Source organism: Podospora pseudopauciseta, chromosome 1, assembly GCF_035222475.1.
Source record: "Podospora pseudopauciseta strain CBS 411.78 chromosome 1, whole genome shotgun sequence".
NCBI lineage: Eukaryota > Fungi > Ascomycota > Sordariomycetes > Sordariales > Podosporaceae > Podospora > Podospora pseudopauciseta.
In genome coordinates, this window is record NC_085892.1 from 1,409,146 (window position 1) to 1,428,012 (window position 18,867).

An 18,867-nucleotide genomic window follows, 5' to 3' on the forward strand; every position below is an offset into this window, starting at 1 on the left:
TTAATGAGACGCGTCGAGGCGGTGGTGCACGTTTGATGGGATTATTACATCATATTTTATATATATATATTTTGGATATTCTTGAGTGCTTGCCGCATGAATGTTCAATTTGGGGGGTAATGAAGCTGAGGGTTTGTCATTGGGTGGGATTCGATCAGGCTGGTGAGTTTGAGAGAGACTTTTCCGTCAGCGAAAGGATCTCCGAGGCTTTCTTTTGAAGGTCATTTTCATGTGAAATGCAAGGTCAATGGGTGTACACACTCAGGGGCTAGGGGAGAGTGGCCCTTTGTGAAGTGCAGACTGCGGGTGGGCAGGAATAAAGAGAGGCACAAAGGGAAGATCATAGGACAAAAGTGAACGCAGATGGCACTTTGTCGATGCAAGATGCAAACCCCTGGTCTCACATCCCGAGGCGGCGGCCCGAGAGCCAGGGGTAGGCTTTTGGAGGCCGGATTTCTTTCAGTGCAACGCCAACAATCTGGTTGCTGTAGTAGTGGGTGGTGGAGGTGGGGAGTTGTTAGTGGTCAGTTGATAGAGTTGGCTGTTTTTAAGACCGTCAGCATGGTGAAAGAGGGGTATAAACATGGTGATGCAAAGAGGATTTTGGATTGGTTGAGGGGTTCTATGGCGTTTTGTTTCTGATGTTGCCGTTGGTTGTTTTGTCTGATTCTTATTTTCCTCTGAGGTGCCCTGGAGAATTAGTGGTTAACTGAACCCCCATGTTGATAACCATATTACAGCCTTGCCAATTGCACACTAGACGCTAATTGCCAAGAGGAAAGAAAACATCCAATTGGTACCTCTGCTCATGCGACGACATTTCTCCTTCCCTTCGTTGCTGCCCGCTTCATCATCTTCTTCTCTTGAGCAACTCAAACGTAGCACTTTTCTATTTGCTTTGAAGTTAACTGCGACAGTCTTTTTGACAGACAACAACCTTACCTACTCACATACACGCGCGCGGTAATAGAGATCCGGTCTCATTTGCAATTGAAAACCAGCAAACAAGCACCCAGCCTGCTGAACACCACCTAGGCAATTCGAAACACCCACAGGCGTCGGCTTTCCAAAGCAGCGGCGGGCCTCCCACTCCCCGACCCGCTATGAGAGTGGAAACAAACACCCGGCATACTGCTACTACCAACTAGAGATAACTTACAATTAACGTCCGTTTTCTTTTCCCCTGAACAAGAAAATGCGCAACAAGCTTGTGAAAGCGAGGCCGAATTCCACAACAGCAAAGGCATTGGGTTTTTTTAATATACATCAGGATCGTGGTGACGGTGACGAACGCAGTATGTCTCTTCCGCCCCCTTTTTCATCCTCCCCTCCTGGAATGCTTGTCTATGGAAAAAAGGTGGTTCCTTTTGTGCCCGAGACACATGTCCCGGAGGTTGTGCGCAAGGTGTCGGCCTGCAGACAAGGATGGAGGCACTTGTGGGCTTTTCGGATAGCTGCAGGTTTGTTGTCTGTGTGGACGTGGTTGTTCAGGAAGAACAGAACTAGCTTATGCTAGTTGGGTTTAAAAAGTTGGAAGAAAACATACCGGACTGTGGAAGCTAATTTGGAGTGTGCATTTGGTTTATTTCCAAACAGAAGCCTCCCCTTCATCATCTACGCGAAATTCCGTCGACGCACCGCTATCTTCCCCACGAACAGCAACCACAGTACCAGCCCCGAATCAACAAGCACAAGCCGCCATCACCTCTCCACCTACTTCACCAAGCCCAACAAGCCGCATCAGATCCCCGCTGCCACCACCGCAATCCCCTTCAAGCAATAATAACAAGGCCGCGAGGCAACAGCAGGAAGACCCGCGCCCCTCGTTCCGAGCGACTCTGACCCCGGCGTCGGAAGCCACAATCAATTCTGCCATGTCACGAACGGCCGCAGGATCAACAGCACCAAATACAAACGGAGTAAACGGCAAGGCAGCGCCACCAGCGCCGTCACCCTCGGCGGCCGCAACAACATCCTCTTCCTCCCTCTCCCCAAGCCGCATGAATTCCACCATCCGCGCGGTACCAAGTTTTGATCGTTCCTCCGCCGAAGACTCGAGCAGCGACGGCACAAACGCCACAACGTCGAGGAACTCTGCGCTTTCGAGCTCGATCAACAGCACGGCGAGCATGTCTTCTTCCGAGTCGGCGGCGAACCTGACGCCCAACGGCCGTGGGCTCCACAAGATTCCGTCGGTGGGAAGGCTGCGACCTGGCCCGTCGGGGGCTTCGATTGGCGAGAATAGTTACAGTAACAGTGATCAGAACAACACGCCAGGGACGAGAACGCTGCGGTCATTTCCTAGCATGGGTGACATTCCGCAGCGGGGGAGCAGTATTAGCGCTACCGGTTACCCCTCGGCGGCTGACAACCCCGGCCCCAACGGTGGTGGAAGCCCGACTCCTAATGAGATGTCGCTTGCTGCTGGGGAGGCGCATCTCTCGGGGGGGTGGGACAACTCGGTGGGCAAGGCTGGGTTGGGGAAGACGGGGAGGGTGATCAACCGGTTGGTGTCGGATAACGAGTCGTTGAAGAGGGACATCAAGATTGAGAGGTTGAGGGCGGAGGAGGCGAGGCAGCAGGCGCAGCTGCTGAAGGACCAGCTGGACAGGACGACACGGGAGCACGAGAGCCAGATGCTGGATGTCAATGTCACCAAGACTTTGCTGGCGCGTAAGGAGCGGCAGGTGGAGGCGCTGCAGCAGACGGTGGAGCTGGAGCGGACGAGGGCTGTGTCGGCGACGGACAGGGAGAGGATCTGGAAGGAGGAGCTGGAGAAGGTCAAGGCCGAGTGCAAACGGCAGGTGGAGGAGGCGAACAATCAGGTTTTGCTGACGGACGGGCGGTATAACGCGCTTGCGAGCCACTGGGGCGGGGAGGGGGAGAGGTACAGGAAGAGGACGGACAAAATGAGGAAGGAGTTTGAGGAGCTGAGCGAGAAGAGGAGGGAGGATGATGAGAAGATTAGGAGGCACGAGCAGATGATTGATCAGATGTATGTGGAGATTGATGATTTGGAGAAGCAGAACAGGGCGCTGTGGGAAATGTTTGAGCGGTACAAGAAGGAGAAGGACGAGAGCTTGAGGGGGATGACGGAGGATAATTTGAGGCAGGCGGAGGAGCTGCAGAGGACGATTGAGGAGGCGAAGGAGGCGAGGGATAAGTTGAGGTGGGCGTTGAGTGTGAAGGAGAATGTCAAGGGGGCGAAATAAGGGGTATCGACAGCCCAGCAACCCTCCCAGGCCGTTACTCTCAACTCTATTTCCGCTGCTCCGGGGCCTTTTTCTCTTTCAACACCGCCCTTCTTATGACAATCTCGAAGTACATCACCTCGCAGCAAACACACTGTTCAACCCAAAAGACAGCCACCAGTTATCGACGGGCAAGCCAGACCGCATCTTCCTTCAGCTCATCAAGCGACCAAGCTCATTCATCGTCCAGCAAAGTTATTCCGGCAGAAAGGCGTTTCATTTGTTTTTATTTTTCGTTTTCTTTTCTTACAACATCTTCACGTTTCGAGTGTCTGGATACCCTAGAGAGAGAGAGAGAGAGAGAGAAACACGAGCAGAGAAACGGGACCAGTATCATTTGTACCATCATAACCTCGACCATAGGTTTGAAGCTTTTTTCTTGTTACTTTAGTGTGTTGTTGTACAATTGGAGTTTGGTGGGTGGGAAAGGTTCGGGGGGGTAATGGTTTCTAAACTTCTTTTATTATTATATTTTATTTGTGCGTGTGCGCTTTTCAACCCTGGACAGGAGTTTCGGGAGGGAAAGGGGTATCAGGGAAGGGAAACACATTTTTTTGGGAAATTCTTAATTTAAACTTTCTGAAGCGGGCAAAGCACCCATTTACATACGTGGCATATGGGGGGCCATAGTTGTTGGTTTTGTGTTGAGAAGGGGGGTGAGATAGGGTTTGCGGGTGAATATACAGTTTGTTGACAAGAAGCCTGTTTATTGATTTTGGGTGATATGTGAGTGATGCAGTGATTGGGTCAAAGGTGACTGGTGTACCTAATGGGGTTGGTGACAGTGTGGTACTGGATTTCTTGATGTTGACTTTGGTGGGGCAAGTCGAAAGGGGGGGTTGTCAAGGCAACAAATTTGGGAAGAGGTGGCCAGCGACCAACATTCGTTAAGGATGGAGTAGAAGGCTATCTGGAAGTGATTCTGGAACATATACTTGAGATGCTGAAGCCAGGAGAAGCGTTTGCGCACGTCAACTGCGGGTATCCGAGCCGTTCCTGCCGCGTTTGGCTGCCTGATATACGTGCCTGCCTGTGACAAACCTGGTTCCCCTGCGCTACGGCAGTCATGGGAGCCTGATGGCTTCCAAGCTGTTTTGGTCACTGGTTGGCGCCCAGGGGTAGTGAGTGAATACTGCTAACTCTCTCGCCCTCCTTTTGTTTTTGTGGCTCAGCAGCCCCTCGTCAAGGTGTGTGCATTGCTCTTTCCGCGCGTCGCAACTCCCCTTGCCTACCTCGAACTGTTATTTTCGCTCTTTCCACTTTTAATCTGGGGCCTTGAGAGCAAAATCGACCTGACCTGACCTTTTCTTGTACGCGTCAACCAACTAACTTGGCACCTCCCCAGGCACCAGCCTAAGCCTGGACAATGGAGGAATACGTCGAGTTCTACCAGACCTCGTGCTGGTCCTATAAGCCCAAAGCCATCAAAAAGGTCATCGAGGAACTTGCTGCACAGCCAGTGGTGAGTTTGTCCTTCATCATTCTTTCTGTAACCTAGCACTAATTGCATATGCAGCACAATGGGAGAGTAGAGGTCCTGTACGACCTCGAGCAACGATGGTTCAAGATCACCTGCCATCAAGACGACGCCGAGACTCTCCGCCGGCGATTTGCGGCTGTGGCTGCAGAGATCGAAGAGGATGCTCTTGGCTCCGACTACGAGAAGGTTATAGGTCCAAGCTGCTACTTTGACGTATGATTTTTCTTGTCGCAGTCCTACCGGAACCGTATCGAACAGTTGCTAATGATCGTAGACCGACATCGACAATGAATGGATTGCCGGTGAACAAGAGTACCTGAACCTTCTCCGGTCCCATGAGGCTGAATTCAAGGCGTATGCCTTCCCAACTGCGCTTGCCAGTTTCCAGTTCAAGACCTGCTGGGACTCCCTCGAGAAGCGAGACGACGGACTTACCCTCGATCATGTCGTGTCCGACGATAAACTGTCACAAATGGAACAAGAAACCAACGTGCGCATCGTGACAGACCTGGGCAAGTCACTGGTCTTCATCGGATCGCACACCAAGGATTGCATTCACAAGGCCAAGGGAAAGCTGGACGTCCTGCTGGCCAGTAAAGTCAGCACCATTGCCCTCCCCCTCCTTTAGCCAGGAGATCGTCTGCTCATAATTATCGATAGAACATGGCCCTCCTCTCTCTTCGAAATGACCATGTCCTTTTTACTGACAACTACGTCGATGAGAAACTCCGTCCAGGTTTCATGGTTGATCTCCGATACATGACCAATATTCACCCAAGACTTACCTCGTCGACATTGCTCGATCCAGCGACTGTCAGAAGGCTGGACGGGGCTTATTCGCGCATGTATGAACAAGGAGTTTCTCTGCGGCTATGCCCCTACAGTTACAAGAAAAAGTGGCATGTCTCCCTTCTTGGCCCTCACATTCCGGAGCCAAAGACACAGCAGAGATACGTTTTGAGCAGTCGTCCGACCATGCTTGAGAAGGACTCAGATGAGCGCCCTATTACAGCGCCGGTGTCACAAGTACAAGCGAGAGCCACAACTACTGAGAGCCGGGTGGTTAGCTGGATGGAAGGTCTCTCGATAGCGCCCAGCTCTGAGCTTCGCAACAATGATCTCTCAGTTGAGCCCTGTGTGCACCCATTCGACCTTGAGCAAGATAATTTGGGTCCTCTAGTCGACGTTCCTGCGATATCCACTACCGCCAGTGCAACGGAACTCATAGATATGGACAGTCCTAGTGGTCTCGATGAGGCGGCTCTGAATACACCTGTTCGCCCGCCTCAGGATATTGTGGAAGTCCCAGCTCCACCGCTTATTACCGTCGCTCCTAGTGGTGAAAGTGGCCATTCTCAGCATTCTGGGTCGACTACACGCTCCTTGATGGAATTCAGCGGCAAGTCCCCCTCCCCCAATAACTAGGTAACATAACTAACAGGCACCTGTAGATGATGATGTACCTACCCCGAGACCTTTTAAATATCACGATGACTTCAGCACCAAACGCTTCCACGCCATGAACCAGCAGTCTGGTCACACTGCCAAGAAGGCAACCCCTGCGCCATCTGCCGTTTCGAAACCTGCGTCGAAGGCAACGCAGAAGACCTCAAACGCGGTGGGCATGGCGGCTCCAAGCTGGACATACGGCACTGTGCCTTTTGCCGAGAAACTCAACATGGCTATCGCAAAGCTCCTTCACAAGGCACCTTACCGACGAGGCTGGGTTGAAGTGCGGGTAGAGTTTGGTCGTATCCTTCTGGGAGACTGTGATGAGAGCGCTCTGTCGTTCAATTCTGGACAGTCTGCTGCCGACGGCTGGGATAACCAAGTTGTTGTGTACATGTTGGAACAAGCCTCCCGGAAACTCGACACGGACAAGAGGCGCAAGGATCTTCGATTCACCAAAATCCTCACCACCCATGGATGCGATGCTGAGGCGCTTCTCAACATGTGGAATGATGGCAAGCAGATTTGGGATCCGGAGCAGCGCAAGGTTGACATCACATACGCTATTCATTGCGAGATGAAGCGCAAAGGGGAAGAGCCGTATCGATTTGCTATTGAGACACGCCAGAACGATACCGACTGTTCTGTGATGGTCAAGCCTTTCCACCCTATACATGATGGCGATGGAATTGCGCCCGTTTATGTCCATGGCTTGAAGCACAACTGGGATATGCGGGTCATGTTATCACATGTTGACCATGATGAGGTCGACAAGCGTGTCAGCCGCTTCGCCATGGTTGTTTTTAACAGTCTTCAGATTCGGTATGCTGCCTCTCCTTGACGCTTGTATAACTCGCTGACTAAACTGGCCAGCAGGGATAACAACGGCCCAAACCTCACCTTCTGCGTTCCCAACTACTCGGCGACTGTCACAGCTGTTAGAGCTCTCACCCGATGGTACTACCCGAGTATTGATAGACAAAACGAGCTTCAGATTACCGAGGTTGAGCAGCTTGACATGGATACGATCGAGGATATCCCCAACGCCGCTCCAGGAGAGAAAACCAAGAGGATTCATGCCCATCCACGCCTTCCAAAAGCCTGTCAAATCAAGCAGCGCCAGGGTGACTTTGAGCGCTGGTACGAGGCCGCAGTGCTCTCGACCCAACTACAAGAATCTTGTCAGATGAACTCTGGGCTCAAACTTGGAGATGTGGCCGCGTGGAGTCCAGAGGAGATGTATCGATATGGTGGTTTTACCACCCTGTATGGTCCTGCTATTGCCATGCTCAAACAAATGGACAAGATTGGTCAAAATGAAGACAACAATCTCTCAGGGGTGTTTGGAGGCCTGCTGAAGCGGGCGAACGACCCCCCACCTGGTGTTCCTGGGTCTTCTGGGCCTTCCAGTCAGCACCTGCGACCGCACCCCCACAGCCGTGGTGGCAACACTGGTTTTTATCTCGAGACGTGCGGTCAGTAGTCTCTGCTTCGGCCAATGCGGCCTCCAGAACAGCGACTGTGAGGAGCGAGAAGGGAGAGGCGGGTAAGATATGGTGAAGATGGGTATTTGGACTTTGTAAATTTGAGCTCACTGTTGAGATGGAGGCTGATACTATGCGAGTAAGCTGTGCATGTAAGATTGTTAGCTATGCAAGATATCAATAAAATGGAGCAATACTGTTCGGACACCTAATTTCTACATGCCGGATCCTCCACCCACAGAAAGAAAAGCCTTTTAACTACATTTCTTGTACTTTTAAAAGAGAAGAAATATATTGGGGTATTTTTTGACGTTTAATTTATATATTCAGGGTAAGATTTTGCATAGAAGTAGTGTGAAAGTATCAAAGTAGTGTGAAAGTGTATTATTTATAATACTAGTAAGATCTTAATAACGAAGAGAAGACTACATTAATGTAATAGTTTTAAAAGATGTCACGGTTTTGGAAGACAGTGCAGACGTAAGGAACAATCAGAACTGGACCGGACGATAGAGCGGGGCTCACTGTCCAGGAAGACGGAATGGACTATTGAGATTGGGACCGGGGACCGTGAGCCCCGCCGCGGTCCCCGGTCCAGTATCGGCCAATACGGAGAGGACCGAGGACCGTCTGGAAGTCAACGGTCCACGATCTCTAGATTTATATATACGGAGGAACTGGCTGGTGTAGATAGACAGTTCCGCAGTATGCAATACAAGTCACAATCGTTGGTATCTAGACTGTTGTGATTGAGACAAGCCATTTATTGTACACTGTTTAGCTGTACCGAACCAGGATTTTTCAGAAGTGCCTTTAACCAGTATCCCTTTCAGAGGTTCCGGATAGGGGTTCGTCACACTGGGTAGATATCCATAGTAACAGTAGCGGAGATTGTAGAAGGTAAATTTCTTAAGATTTTTACGTATTAAACCCTAACTTCGGGATAGGAGATATAAGATAAAAGAGAACTACGTATAAGATCGGGAGGGCATATATAAGATGTTGGGGGAGGCACCTCGATTAAGTCTCATTTGTATATATATATACTTAAGTATCTTTATAATTTTATTTAAATCTAAAGATTATGGGTGAAAGTGCTGTGGACGGGGGGTCCGACAAGTCGAAATGGGGGTCCCGAAAAGTATTGCCCATAAAATGTTTTGACGTTTGTACTTTTTTTACCATTGCCTTGGGGAAAGTAGCCCCCAAAGCAAGGGAGTACGTGCTCAATCTGTGGTCTTCATTCCTTGGCAACTTTCTGGAATGTTCACCAGTTGCAGGGTAATATTGAAACTGTGCATTTCCTTCCCCGGATTCTGATCGCCGGAACCATTCTAGCTGCAGGACATCCAACCGGTGAAGCTATGGCGTCATTGGGCTTTGGTGCCACAGAGGCACAGAAAGCCCAATTAACTCAGTTCTGAATCAAGCTTTTCCGGCATCGGGAACGGGCACTGAGGGAGATGGCGCGATTGGAGTGCGTTTAGACGTTTTCCCCCGGATCTTGAGGGTGGGAAGACCCAGATTAGGGGTGGGATCGTCGTTTAACAATTGAGGTTACGGTTACGGTAGGACGACTGCACAAATTGACAGCTGTTTTAAGGGCGGGGGAGGGAGGAAATGGGATATGGAACTGGCCTTTTTTTCATCTTTTCAATTTGTTTGTTACTATTTACATGGTTCTTGTGTTGTTGTGTGCGAGTTCTGAGGTGAAGTGAGTTAGCATGGTGGACAACAACGGTGCCATCACCGCAGCAAGCGGAAACAGCGACGGTGACGACAAGAAGGTTGGGGCTGGTGTAAACGGTGGGGGAGAAAACGAAAGAGACAACACCTCCTCCCTCTCTTCTGGCTCGGGCTCGGGGGAGTCCGACGACGCGATCCTGCCTAGGGGGCAGGTCGATCCTGTGTATGAGGAGAAGGCGAGGATTCTAAACCGGGCGGTAATGTCCCCCCCACTCTTCCCAATCGTAAATCATTACTAACTGAGAAAGCAGATCCAAGAAATAGGCATAGGACCCTACCAATACCTCCTCTTCCTCGTCGTTGGCTTCGGCTGGGCGAGCGACAACCTCTGGCCCGTCGCCACGTCCCTCATCCTGCCCCCCATCGCATTGGAATTCCTCCCTTCCCGCCCGGCATACCTCACCCTCGCGCAGAACATTGGGCTTTTGGCAGGGGCGATATTCTGGGGGTTTGGGTGTGATGTTTTTGGGAGGAAGTGGGCATTTAACCTCACGCTTGGGATCACGGCCGTGTTTGGGATGTGTGCTGCCTCCAGCCCAAACTTTGCGGCTATAGGGGTCTTTGCGAGCTTGTGGAGTTTTGGGGTGGGGGGAAATTTACCGGTGGACAGTGCGATCTTTTTGGAGTTTCTGCCGGGCAGTCATCAGTGGTTGTTGACTGTGTTAAGTGTGGACTGGGCGGTTGCGCAGGTGCTGGCTACGTTGGTTGCGTGGCCACTTTTGGGCGGGATGACTTGTCAGGAGGGAGGAAACGGGGGTTGTGAGAGGGGGGAGAATATGGGGTGGAGGTGGTTTTTGATTGCGCTCGGGGGGTTGACGTTGTTGATGTTTGGGTTGAGGTTTGCGGCGTTCAAGATTTTCGAGAGTCCCAAGTTTTTGATGGGGCAGGGTAGGGACGAGGAGGCTGTGAGGGTGGTTCACGAGGTGGCGAGACGGAATGGGAGGGATAGCGGGTTGACGGTGGAGGACTTGAGGAGGGCTGAGCCGGAGGGGTATGTGGCGAGTACGGATGTCAAGGTTGCCGTGAAGAGGAGGTTGGAGAATGTCAAGATGGAAAGGGTGAGGGTGTTGTTTTCGACGAGGAAGCTGGCGTGGTCGACGGGGTTGATTATGGCTATTTGGGCGTTTATTGGGTTGGGATATCCCCTTTACAATGCCTTCTTGCCGTATATTCAGGCCACGAGAGGAGCCGACTTTGGAGACGGGTCTACTTACCTGACATATCGTAACTCCCTCATCATTGCCGCTGTTGGCATCCCGGGAGCGCTTCTTGGAGGATATCTGGTCGAGCTGCCTCGCTTCGGCCGAAAAGGAACGCTGTCTTTGTCGACAGTCTTGACCGGAGTGTTTTTGTATTGCTCGACAACGGCACTTGACTCCCAATCGCTACTCGGCTGGAACTGCGCGTTCAACTTTACGAGCAATGTGATGTACGCTGTTTTATACAGTTTCACGCCAGAACTGTTTCCAACACCCCAGAGAGGGACGGGGAACGCTTTGACGGCTACGTGCAATCGCATTTTTGGCATCATGGCAGTGAGTCTTTCGTCGTTGTTGATTGTGTGGATGGAATTGACTGACAATCTGTAGCCTATTGTGGCCATGTTTGCGGATCTACGAACTGCTGCGCCGGTCTACACCAGCGGCGCTCTTTTCATCACTGCCGGAGTTTTGGTTCTTTTGTTGCCATTTGAGTCAAGGGGGAAAGCGGCGTTATGAGCGGTTCTGAGGGGTAGCTTAGCCTCGTGATGTTGGACTTGACCGGCGTATTGGTTGAGGGGTAATGGACTTGGATATTATGATTGTAATGGCGAAAAGCAATGACATCTTGACTTTCTGAACCGAAGACTTGAGAGTAAAGGGTAGTTCTGTTAACCTTGTGGCTGCCTCGTGTTCCGTTATGCCCTTCCAGCGACCTAAATATACACATAATCGTCACATTCTTCTCCAAGACCTACATCAGCCTTGCTTTCTCATTTTGTGCCATCATCCGTGATCTCATTCCATCCATTTGCTCCCCGTCACCCATCACCTTCATCCCTCGCACAATAACCAGTACTTAATGCAATGAAGTCCAAGCCCCGACCCCCAAAGCCCCCAACAGCATCCCCGTCCTTCCCAGATTCAACACCCCCCACCAATCCACCAGCTCCTTCGCTCCCTTCTCCTCACTCTCACTCACCACCACCGCACCACTCGTCGTCACCCTCGCAGTCAGATCCTCCTCTCTCTTCAGCAGCGCGTTATTAGTTCCCATCATCAGAGCCAAGGTATAAGGAATAACCCCCACGCTCAAACCTCCAGCTGTCGTCCAGAGGTTTCGATGAGCAGGTGACTTTGCAGCAAGGTAGAAAAACCCGATCGCCGAGAGGATGGACAAAGGCGGCATGTGGGATTTACCCGTTAGGAACACCTTCTTCCACTGCTGGAGCATGAGCGGGGTTGGGGAGGTAAGCAGCAAGGGGGTAATGAGGGTGGAGAAGGTGAGGGAGAGGCCGGTTGTGAAGGCTGTTAGGAGGAGGGTGGATGTTTTGATGAGGGGGAGGGAAGGTTTGGAGAGGGACATTTTGATGGGTTTTGAAAGAGGTCAACTTTGGGAAAAGCAATGGTTTTTGGAGGAGATGTAACAGAGATGGTTGATGATGTTAATTGATAATTGTCGGACAAAACGTTCAAAGTGGGGCACAGAGGTCCGGGCGGGATTGTCGGGATCGGCTGTTTTGGCTCCGGATGGCGGGACTCGGTGATCTATTCCCGTTCCGCCCGAAAGTGTTGGTGACATCAGTACAGGTGCTCTCATGTTTGTGTGCGTTCAGCCCAGCAGCACTGCGCAAGTGTATACATTTGGATCAGGCGCCGCACCTGCAGTGTTGGGTCCTGTGTCATTCTTCAAGAAGCAATAATGTCCGGTTGGTCGGCAGATTGTTAGCAAGGCTTTTTCTTGGAGAAGTTAAGAGCCCAAACCTACGCCTTTTCACCAACGACGCAGCTTGATAAAGACTATCCCCTGGGGTAGGAACATTTCAGCCAACGCAACACGGTATGAAAGATTGTACTCGGCGCAAATCTGGATGCACTGGTCCAGGCTCTCCACGCGGACTCGCAAAATATCGTGTGACCGATAAGATAGGATCACATCGGAAAAGTCTGTTGAGCACAACTTCATAAAGCTTGCGTTTGAATAGGGCTTCCCGTTACCCTCGCGAGGTGTATATATCGTTCCGTTAAGCTCTGGGCAGCCGCCGTCTGTAGCCACAGTACCGACCCTGAGATTGCTGGGAACTGTACTAGATGGGATTACACCACTTGATGTTACTGTTGCCATAGTTTCACTTGTGTTGCTTTTGCGGGGTTTCGTGGTTGTTGGTTCTGATTGCGATGTGCTGTTACAGTCAAGTCAGTCATCGAATGCTTTGCCAGCCGGGGTTTGCATACCTTGGTTGATGACTCGCCGCCAGCCCTCCAGCAAGACCGCCTCCAATTCCGCCTGCCAGTATCACCACCAACCCGACCATGACCACCCAAAATACCTTCACCGGAAGCCCAAGAACCTTCGGCTGGTTTACCGGAGACTTTTCTTTGGTGGTGGATGTAATTTCATGGCCAAACGAAGCCCCAGAATATGGCCCATGATCTTGATGCTGCGGGTGTTCATGTGGTATTGCCTCCAGCCCAGGACAATGGAGCGATTGTGTTGTTGGGCTATGACTAGGCTTGATACGTGTAGTTTGTCAGAGAATGGAACACAAAATTTATCCACAGGAGTGGATGGGAGCATTTTGTCTGCCGCACGTTGAAAAAAAGAAACAGAGGGTTATCAGACTTGATGGGCTGGGGCAGTTCTGACCACTTAAAGCCTGTTGATCAAGGCTCCCATCTTGTTCATAGGTTCGGCGACCTAAAGTTGGCGATGTGGCCAAGTGCTACTCTAGCTACTGCTGTGCCGTATGGTTTGATGGAAAATAGATGAATTAAGATTCGCCATCGGCTCAGTCATAGTCTTCCGCACATATGCTTTGGCTTTGCCATGATGATCAGCATGACGGTTGTGCCGTAGCAGCCCAGTCGACCATCTGTCGCGGCTGGTTGAACTTGGTGTAACAGTAATATGGCCAGAATCAAGGGGCACTCAAGCTAAAATGAAGTCAATGGTAAGTAATGCTGCATTGAGTCCCCAAGTCCAGGGATAAACCGTTTGACAACCTGGAGGAGTTGCCTTCTACGACCTCAAAACCCACCCTCCCTTGTGATAGACATCAGGTTGCGATGACAGCCTGCGGTAGAAGCAGATTTTTTTTAAAAGAGTGTTCATAAGAGTCCGTTGTTATTCAATAGAAATTGTGCGTAAATAGAACAGAACGTTAAGAAGTCGGAACTCAGCATCAGCTTTGAGAAATGAGATGAATATGAAGCTGAACCCACAGAAGCAGGTGTGGGCGCACAGACCATACATCAAAATGCCAAGCTGCAGGGGTGTAACAGAAAAACTGGAGAAGGCACGAACTGTGCACGGACGGCGTCAGCACGAAAAACATCAGAAAAAAATTGAGGCGGTTGTGATGCACTATAAGTGCAAACATCGCTGATTGAAAATGAGTTTTTTGGCCTTGTGTGCTTGTCGCCAACCATGATTCACTAGATGGCTTCTCAATCAAGGTGATAAAGTCCTTGCCCATCTACCAGCATTCTCCCCACTCCATTTTTGCCTCTGTGGCTGCCCGGCAAGAGCTGTTATGAAAAAACTTACAATGGCGCATCACACCAAGCGCTCTCACAACAATAGACTTGTTGTCAATGGCACTGCCATTGACAACCACCCATCATCGACGGGTGTTACTGATGCCACGCTTGCCCAACAAACTGCCTCCTTTTCTCACACCCTACTTGCTCGCAGAACCAATTCATCCTGCAACAAGTCGAAAGCAACAACCACCAACTCGTACATCAAAACATCTGCCAAAGCACTTATTCCTCTTCTATCTTCTTTGTCCTCAATAGCTGCTGCTCACACGACCAATATCAAAAAGTGCCGACTTTCATCTGGGCCCCAGACCTTGTCTTCTGCGACCACTAAGTTCCTGTACAAGAGACTCCGCAAGCACGACCGCGCGACCTCCTCCTATTTTCAGAAAAGAAAGCAGTGGAAGCGCACTCACCGCCGTGTTGCTGTCAGAATAATGACTTCTCCTGGCCAACCCGGCCTCCCTGCGGCCTATGAGCCTTTGTCAGATGAAGAGACGGTCAACCAGCCTATTTCAAGCAGCGCCAATTCTTCCAGGAGCACCTCGCCTTCGGATAGCAGCAGTAGTCGCCAGCAATCAGAGTCTGTCACCTCAGTGTCTAGCTTTGCGTCTTCGCAAAAGAGTACCGATGGCAAGTCTGAGGAGGTAGAGGAGAAGGAAAGAGTCAAAACCAAAGTCGAAATTAAGGTTGAGGCTGCCAGCATCAGCACTCAAGCCACCGAGCCAGCTGCCATCACTACCAGCGACACCAGAACCAACCCGGCCAAGAGGAAACATGAAGAGACTGGGGATGACCCGACGCCTCAGCCGAAGAAGGTTGTGAAGTCAATCAGGCTGGTTATTAAGAAACCTACTGTCGCTATCTCGCCGCCGCCCTCCGCGATAGGCGCCGCCACCGAGGAGCCCCCTCTGATGTCTGGAACTTGGGCTAGCCCACCACCTCCCATGGCAACTCCTGTCGCTAAGCCTACCACCAAAATCATCCTCAAGCGGCCTTCTTCCAGCGTTGCCCCCCCAGTCATGACCCCAGCCGTTGGCAATAACGGGAATCACGGGGAAACGGCCAAGCAGAAGAAGTTGGATAAGGGGAAGCGCAAGCTCATCGAACAAGAGGATGATGATGACGAAGAGACCATTCCCGCCCCAAAGAAGGCCAGATACACCAAAAACACCTACCAGGGTCCAGACAAGCCCTTGCAAAAGATGGAGTATTTTGAGCGCCGTCGTCACGAAATGCTTGCTGATCCTCTTGGGTATGACGACCTCGTTCGGGACACGAATAAGCAGCCTGATGCCTACACCCGAAAAAAGTTCTTGCGATGGGAGAAACATTACCGACACCCCAAGCCTGAGAAGTTTGAGATGAGCGGTGCGCTCAATCCGCCAGACATGACTTCTGCACTTGCTGGCACCCCCAAGAAGAAGGGGGGAGAGAGCCTCTCCAGGAATGCCCGGAAGCGCGCTCACAGGAAGAGAGCTGAGGAGGAAGCCAATGCTTTGCGTCGGGAGAAGTCACGGGAAAGGCCCACATCTGGCGGGGAGACAGAGGGCGAGGAGAAGCTCACTGGGAAGGGAAAAGGGGTCGCCGGGATTGGGCAGGGCAAAGACGGCAGTATAGGTTATTACAAGCAACAACAACAGCGCATGAAGAGCACCGGTAGACAATACAATGGCGGTTCAGATTATTGATCATCTTTTATTTTTATTTTCTCCCACTGTGGGAGGAGCATCGTGGCTTGGAAGCTTTGGCCAAGGGCTGGTTCTTGGCTGGGGCCATGGGGAATCAATCCTTTTTATTCAGTTTACCCGCGTTCAATGTATCTTTGAACGACAGCACTGTCGATGTCGATGTCGATGTTGATTTCAACGATCACAACACCATCTTGTTAAGCTTATGCACTTGCTTACGTGTCTCCCCCCGTTTGTACTGTTTTCAGTTTGAGTTCGTCCATTTTGCTAACAGTATGGTCGGCCACGCGAGTTCGTAACAAGCCTCCGCCATGAGGGAGCCACCTCTCAAGCCGCTATCTGAGTTAAACCCTTTCTCTCCTGTCCCATGGTCGTGTGATAAGCTTTCCTCCTCTCACCACTAACCTCATCGAAAATTTGCAACGCAAGACATACAGTTAACAATATGGATCCGCGGTACGTGGCCCTCTTCATCTATCCCGACACGCGTGTGCCATCGATCGAGGGCCCAGACGGACTTGCGGTCACCATGACATATCCGTTCGGAATATCCTGTAAGTTCCAAGATCCCATATGCGAGAGGACGACTGACCATCTGCGGTAGTGGCGAATCCCCAGCTCGGGGGTCGATATGAGACCGAAGATGAAGAGACCTCCCCACAAGCCCAGGCCACGGAACGACAGGCTGTTTTCCCAACTGATGAGCTCGGTTCTCGAGGCCGGAAAAGAAGCTACACCCTCGCGCATCAAGACGATCAACAACCGGTTCCCATTCTCCCAGGACACTTGGAAGGTGTTCTCCACAACGAGGAGGAATACGCTCGGCTCACCAAGAGGGGGCGATACGAGTTTGCCAGGTCTGGAAAAGAGCCTCGCTTCGAGGATATTATGGCAAACTTGGATGATTTCATGGCAAGCTTAGAAGATCACTTGCCCGAGCCTCAGACCACTGAAAACAGATATACCCCAGCAATCTGTCCGTGTGGCGTCGAGTACTGACTGATCCCGGATTGGGAGAGGGATAAGAAAAACTGGATCTGTCGATGGGCTGCGTTGATCTAGGATGATGACGGGAACGGGAGATATGATCACGATTGTTCGTTGGGACCTATATGGACGACATTCAAGCTCGATTTCTGGAAGTTGGTCTTACCAAGCGAATGATAGCCCCTTTCTTGGGGTGGAACCCATGGGACAAGTGCTGGCGGGCGGGGGGGACTCTATTCACTGAGTTTACTTATCACTGATTGATAACCCTATCTCCTCCGCCATCAGACTCGCCACGGAGCCGTCTACCAGTTTTGTTCCCGCCAACTATACCGGCTTCGACGTTGAGTCGGTGTTCATGGAGAAGTTGCCCAGCATTGAGCAAGCGACTACTGCCACAATTTGCGACCCCGACATCCCGCTTCCCCCGGTCGAGCTTGAGGATGCAATCACCCCCAACTATATCTATCGAGAGCTGAAGAACTTGGTAGGTTCAAGACTGCGTAATACATATCATGATGAACTAACGGTGTTTACAGGTCCTGATCTCGCGGGGTTTATACCTTTGACTCCGTTCATTGGAGAAATGTTCGAAACCAGCTGCCCAAGAGGTGACGTCGCCGTTATCTGGAGGCTTTCTACCAGCTCAAGAGCCGGCCCTTCACAGTTGCAAGAGAAAGCGTTACAACAAAACGCCATACCCTCGCCATCTATGAATCGCAGGTAGTTTAGCCATGAAGGTGAGCTCAAAATGAAAGCCAATGTATTCTTGATGATCTACCACTTAACACACCTACAAGTCATGGAAGCCATAAGGATCGAGAGGCTGCCCCGTTGGAAGGGTTCCTTATGTCATGTGGCTCCCTTGCCTTCCCACTCGGATGCTTTCATGAGCCAGACTCCTGCCGAGCGCGGGCAAAAGCGACAGAGACGTTCACTGACGCCATACTACCCCAAGGGGGGACCTCAAGCCAGTCACACCAGGGAGGACCCTGACAACCAGGACGAGAACAACGACGAGAATTCCCGCCCGACCAAAAGACAGCGGGTGATCCACCACGACACCGTGTCTGTGGCGCCCCCTAGGACTCTTGACTTTGGGGATATTCGTTGTTCAGCTTCGTCAGAGACCCCCGACTTCGAGAAGATTGATTCTTCGGCCTCTTCAGAAACTCTCGACTTTGAGAGACATGATTCTCCGACCGCTTATGAGCCCACGCGTTCTTCCTCTGGCCATCCCACCGCCATTGTTGATCAATTGTTTGATTCCGATACTGCAGCCCCTTCTCCCGAGGCTGTCGAGTCTGTGATGAAGTCAATTAAAACCGACGACGATTGCGAGGAGTATTCTGAGCTTCTATCGTTCTTGCCGCTAACCTGGTCCGTTCTTCCCCCTGAATTTATTCCAAGCTTTTATCTTTCTGAATCTTACTAACGGGCTATGGCAGTCACGCTCATCAAACAATCTTGGATCACTGGACGGAATTTATTGTGGGAATAAACCCAACCGAGCTCGAGAACGAAGCGGTTGAGTCGGTAGATCTTGGTGTTTGGACCACTGATCTTACTTTTGGAAGGAGGGTTGTCCAACTGGCTGGAATCAATCGTCGAGGTCGGGGAGAACTGGGAAGATGACACGCCCAGCTCAGTTATTCCATTTTCAAGGAACGACCAACGCGACACCATCAATAGGGGGAGCGTTCATGATCGATACCCACGAAGTCCCAGCTTCAGTCCCAAGACGCCGTCCGTTTGGTTTCGTACTAGTATCATGTATGTTAGAGTCTGGAGTGTACCAAATAAATGGACAGAAGGGGTCAATTAGCTCTTTACTTCATATTTTGTGCTGGGAATGACCGAAGACTACGACTAGCTCCAGCAGGAGCGGAAGAAGATACTCACTTAAGCGCCTCCAGAAACCCACAATAGATATAGAACGGTTTATAAAAAACACTGCTTACATACTTCCCATCGTTAAATTAAGTTTCCCCCCTTAGTTTCCCTGTTCTAAACCTACTACTTTGAGAAAATTTTCCTTGA

General features: G+C 51.0%; 8 protein-coding genes across 8 annotated transcripts; 6 read left to right on the forward strand and 2 right to left on the reverse strand.

Annotated features, from left to right (window-relative positions):
- Positions 1-822: 822 nt before the first annotated feature.
- Positions 823-1,783, forward strand: QC763_0004550 (uncharacterized protein; the record flags this gene model as incomplete). The annotated part of the gene is made up of 2 exons (XM_062905102.1): positions 823-1,295; positions 1,560-1,783. Exons 1-2 carry the CDS (start codon positions 1,196-1,198, stop codon positions 1,781-1,783), a joined length of 324 nt encoding a protein of 107 aa, XP_062769827.1. The 5' UTR covers positions 823-1,195.
- Positions 1,784-1,874: 91 nt separating this feature from the next.
- Positions 1,875-3,212, forward strand: SHE3 (mother-specific HO expression; the record flags this gene model as incomplete). Its single annotated transcript, XM_062905103.1, has 1 exon — positions 1,875-3,212. One exon carries the CDS (start codon positions 1,875-1,877, stop codon positions 3,210-3,212), a length of 1,338 nt encoding a protein of 445 aa, XP_062769828.1.
- A 1,405-nt stretch (positions 3,213-4,617) lies between these two features.
- On the forward strand, positions 4,618-7,740 carry QC763_103660 (uncharacterized protein; the record flags this gene model as incomplete). The annotated part of the gene is given in 7 exon segments (XM_062906929.1): positions 4,618-4,713; positions 4,768-4,944; positions 5,006-5,329; positions 5,392-6,130; positions 6,183-7,002; positions 7,057-7,655; positions 7,664-7,740. Coding segments are annotated over 7 exon segments (2,832 nt in total).
- Positions 7,741-8,857: 1,117 nt separating this feature from the next.
- Positions 8,858-11,300, forward strand: QC763_103670 (uncharacterized protein). The gene is made up of 3 exons (XM_062906930.1): positions 8,858-9,607; positions 9,662-10,945; positions 11,000-11,300. The coding sequence occupies exons 1-3, from the start codon at positions 9,389-9,391 to the stop codon at positions 11,126-11,128; spliced, it is 1,632 nt and encodes a 543-aa protein (XP_062769830.1). The 5' UTR covers positions 8,858-9,388; the 3' UTR covers positions 11,129-11,300.
- Positions 11,301-11,468: 168 nt separating this feature from the next.
- On the reverse strand, positions 11,469-11,975 carry QC763_103680 (uncharacterized protein; the record flags this gene model as incomplete). The annotated part of the gene is made up of 1 exon (XM_062906931.1): positions 11,469-11,975. The coding sequence occupies one exon, from the start codon at positions 11,973-11,975 to the stop codon at positions 11,469-11,471; it is 507 nt and encodes a 168-aa protein (XP_062769831.1).
- A 408-nt stretch (positions 11,976-12,383) lies between these two features.
- On the reverse strand, positions 12,384-12,924 carry QC763_103685 (uncharacterized protein; the record flags this gene model as incomplete). Its single annotated transcript, XM_062906932.1, has 2 exons — positions 12,384-12,792; positions 12,818-12,924. The coding sequence occupies 2 exons, from the start codon at positions 12,922-12,924 to the stop codon at positions 12,384-12,386; spliced, it is 516 nt and encodes a 171-aa protein (XP_062769832.1).
- Positions 12,925-13,935: 1,011 nt separating this feature from the next.
- QC763_103690 (uncharacterized protein) lies at positions 13,936-15,840 on the forward strand (the record flags this gene model as incomplete). The annotated part of the gene is given in 2 exon segments (XM_062906934.1): positions 13,936-15,763; positions 15,770-15,840. Coding segments are annotated over 2 exon segments (1,692 nt in total). The 5' UTR covers positions 13,936-14,142.
- Positions 15,841-16,285: 445 nt separating this feature from the next.
- QC763_103691 (uncharacterized protein) lies at positions 16,286-17,634 on the forward strand (the record flags this gene model as incomplete). Its single annotated transcript, XM_062906933.1, has 2 exons — positions 16,286-16,394; positions 16,445-17,634. The coding sequence occupies 2 exons, from the start codon at positions 16,286-16,288 to the stop codon at positions 16,837-16,839; spliced, it is 504 nt and encodes a 167-aa protein (XP_062769834.1). The 3' UTR covers positions 16,840-17,634.
- Between the last annotated feature and the right edge of the window lie 1,233 nt (positions 17,635-18,867).

What these genes read in the sequence shown, in the direction of transcription:
- QC763_103670 (XM_062906930.1), top strand. Translation starts at nt 9,389, where the DNA reads ATGGTGGACAACAACGGTGCCATCACCGCAGCAAGCGGAAACAGCGAC. An exon ending in CGAGGATTCTAAACCGGGCG is followed by an intron (nt 9,608 to 9,661) that starts GTAATGTCCCCC and finishes CTGAGAAAGCAG; the next exon opens with ATCCAAGAAATAGGCATAGG. An exon ending in GCATTTTTGGCATCATGGCA is followed by an intron (nt 10,946 to 10,999) that starts GTGAGTCTTTCG and finishes GACAATCTGTAG; the next exon opens with CCTATTGTGGCCATGTTTGC.